General features: G+C 37.2%; 1 protein-coding gene across 2 annotated transcripts in view; it reads left to right on the forward strand.

Annotated features, from left to right (window-relative positions):
- TMEM267 (transmembrane protein 267) overlaps window positions 1-880 on the forward strand; it is a 15,497-nt gene extending 14,617 nt beyond the window's left edge. For both annotated transcript variants that reach the window (XM_021718367.1, XM_008069602.2), the window contains exon 3: window positions 475-880. In XM_021718367.1, coding sequence (XP_021574042.1) covers window positions 475-810 — 336 coding nt within the window. In that variant the 3' untranslated portion in view covers window positions 811-880. The remainder of the gene's footprint in view (window positions 1-474) is intronic.
- Window positions 881-1,571: the final 691 nt, after the last annotated feature.

Here is a 1,571-nt window from a genome sequence, read left to right on the forward strand (position 1 = left end):
TCCCTCTGTCGCCCGGGCGGGAGTGCAGTGGCCGCTCCCAGCCACCGCAGCCTCGACCTGCTGGGCTCCGGTGATCCTTCCGCCTCAGCCTTCCGAGTAGCCGGAATTACAGGTATGCGCTACTACGCCCGGCTGATTTTTTGATTTATTTTAGAGATCAGGTCTCGCTGCCTAGGCAGGTCTCGAACCCGCGGGCTCAGGCAGTCCACTCACCTCAGCCTCCCAAAGGCGTGGGATTACAGGCTGAGCCACCGAGCTCGGCTTGATTTTATTTTTAATCCAAAAATATCCTGCTCACACTATTCTTTGCTTTATACATAATTTTGTTATATGCATTCAGAGGTGGAATAGAAAATGGTTTTTTTTTTTGTATATCTAATAGTCTCTGAAAAATATTTTAAAATATTAGGAAGCATCTTTAAAATTTTGTTTTGCCAAGAAGGAAATGATACTAATTACTACTTTCCCCCTCAGGCTGCTTTGACTCTTCCACGAAGACCTTTTCTACACTGTTCAACTGTGATACCCATCGTGGTTCTGACCCTGAAATTCACTATGCACTTTTTCAAGCTCAAAGACTCATGGTGCTTTCTTCCCTGGATGTTATTTATATCCTGGACTTCACACCATATCCGAGATGGGATTCGTCATGGCTTGTGGATATGCCCATTTGGAAAAACTTCTCCGTTGCCATTCTGGCTTTATGTAACAATCACAGCATCTTTACCTCATATCTGTTCATTCATTATGTATTTAACAGGGACCAGGCAAATGATGTCTTCAAAACATGGAATTCATATTGATGTCTGAGGTAACCATATGGTAGTCTTAGAGATGGCTAAGGGTAATCAATTAAAATAAATTTTAAAACACACAGATACTTTAATTGTTTAATTATTATTATTATTTTTTAAAGCAAGATTTATTGAGAGGACAGAAAAGCTCCCACAGTGGGAGGAGACCCAAGGGGGTTGTCCTGTTTAATTATTATAATTTCTGAATTCTCTTGCTCAGAATTGCACGTTTGTTGTTGTTTTTTAATTATATTTGTTATAATTCAACTTCTTTCTTCTATGACAACTCTAGTGCAATGTTAGAGTTGAATTTATTCCATGACATATTTTTATTACTTCTCTTCTGTTTATCTGGACTTTGGTAGTAGTTCTGTTGGATGAACATCCAATTCATTTTCTGGAAGTATACCTTTAAGTTACTCCATTTCCCGATGGAAAAAACCTCAGATTTTAGGCTTACCAATCTGTTGAAAGTTTCCATTATATTGGGATCCATATTTTATTGAGATATTAAAACAGTGACATGGCCAAAATAAATGATACTATGAATCATTTATAGTGAATGTATAACTATAAAGATGTATAGTAAATGCAGACACATATTTATTTTCACATATGTTGGTCCTGACTGAAATTTAATTTGCAGCGTGCTTTATGAGTTATGATACTGGCAAAATCTGCTTCAGTGCACTTGTGAGACATCATTATAATATCAATAAAAAACAGTAACTAACATTAGATCTAGGTTATTATTTTAGAAATCAATGTAGAAAATAG

This window comes from Carlito syrichta, unplaced genomic scaffold (assembly GCF_000164805.1).
Source record: "Carlito syrichta isolate Samal-C Ts95f unplaced genomic scaffold, Tarsius_syrichta-2.0.1 Scaffold312137, whole genome shotgun sequence".
Classification (NCBI taxonomy): domain Eukaryota; kingdom Metazoa; phylum Chordata; class Mammalia; order Primates; family Tarsiidae; genus Carlito; species Carlito syrichta.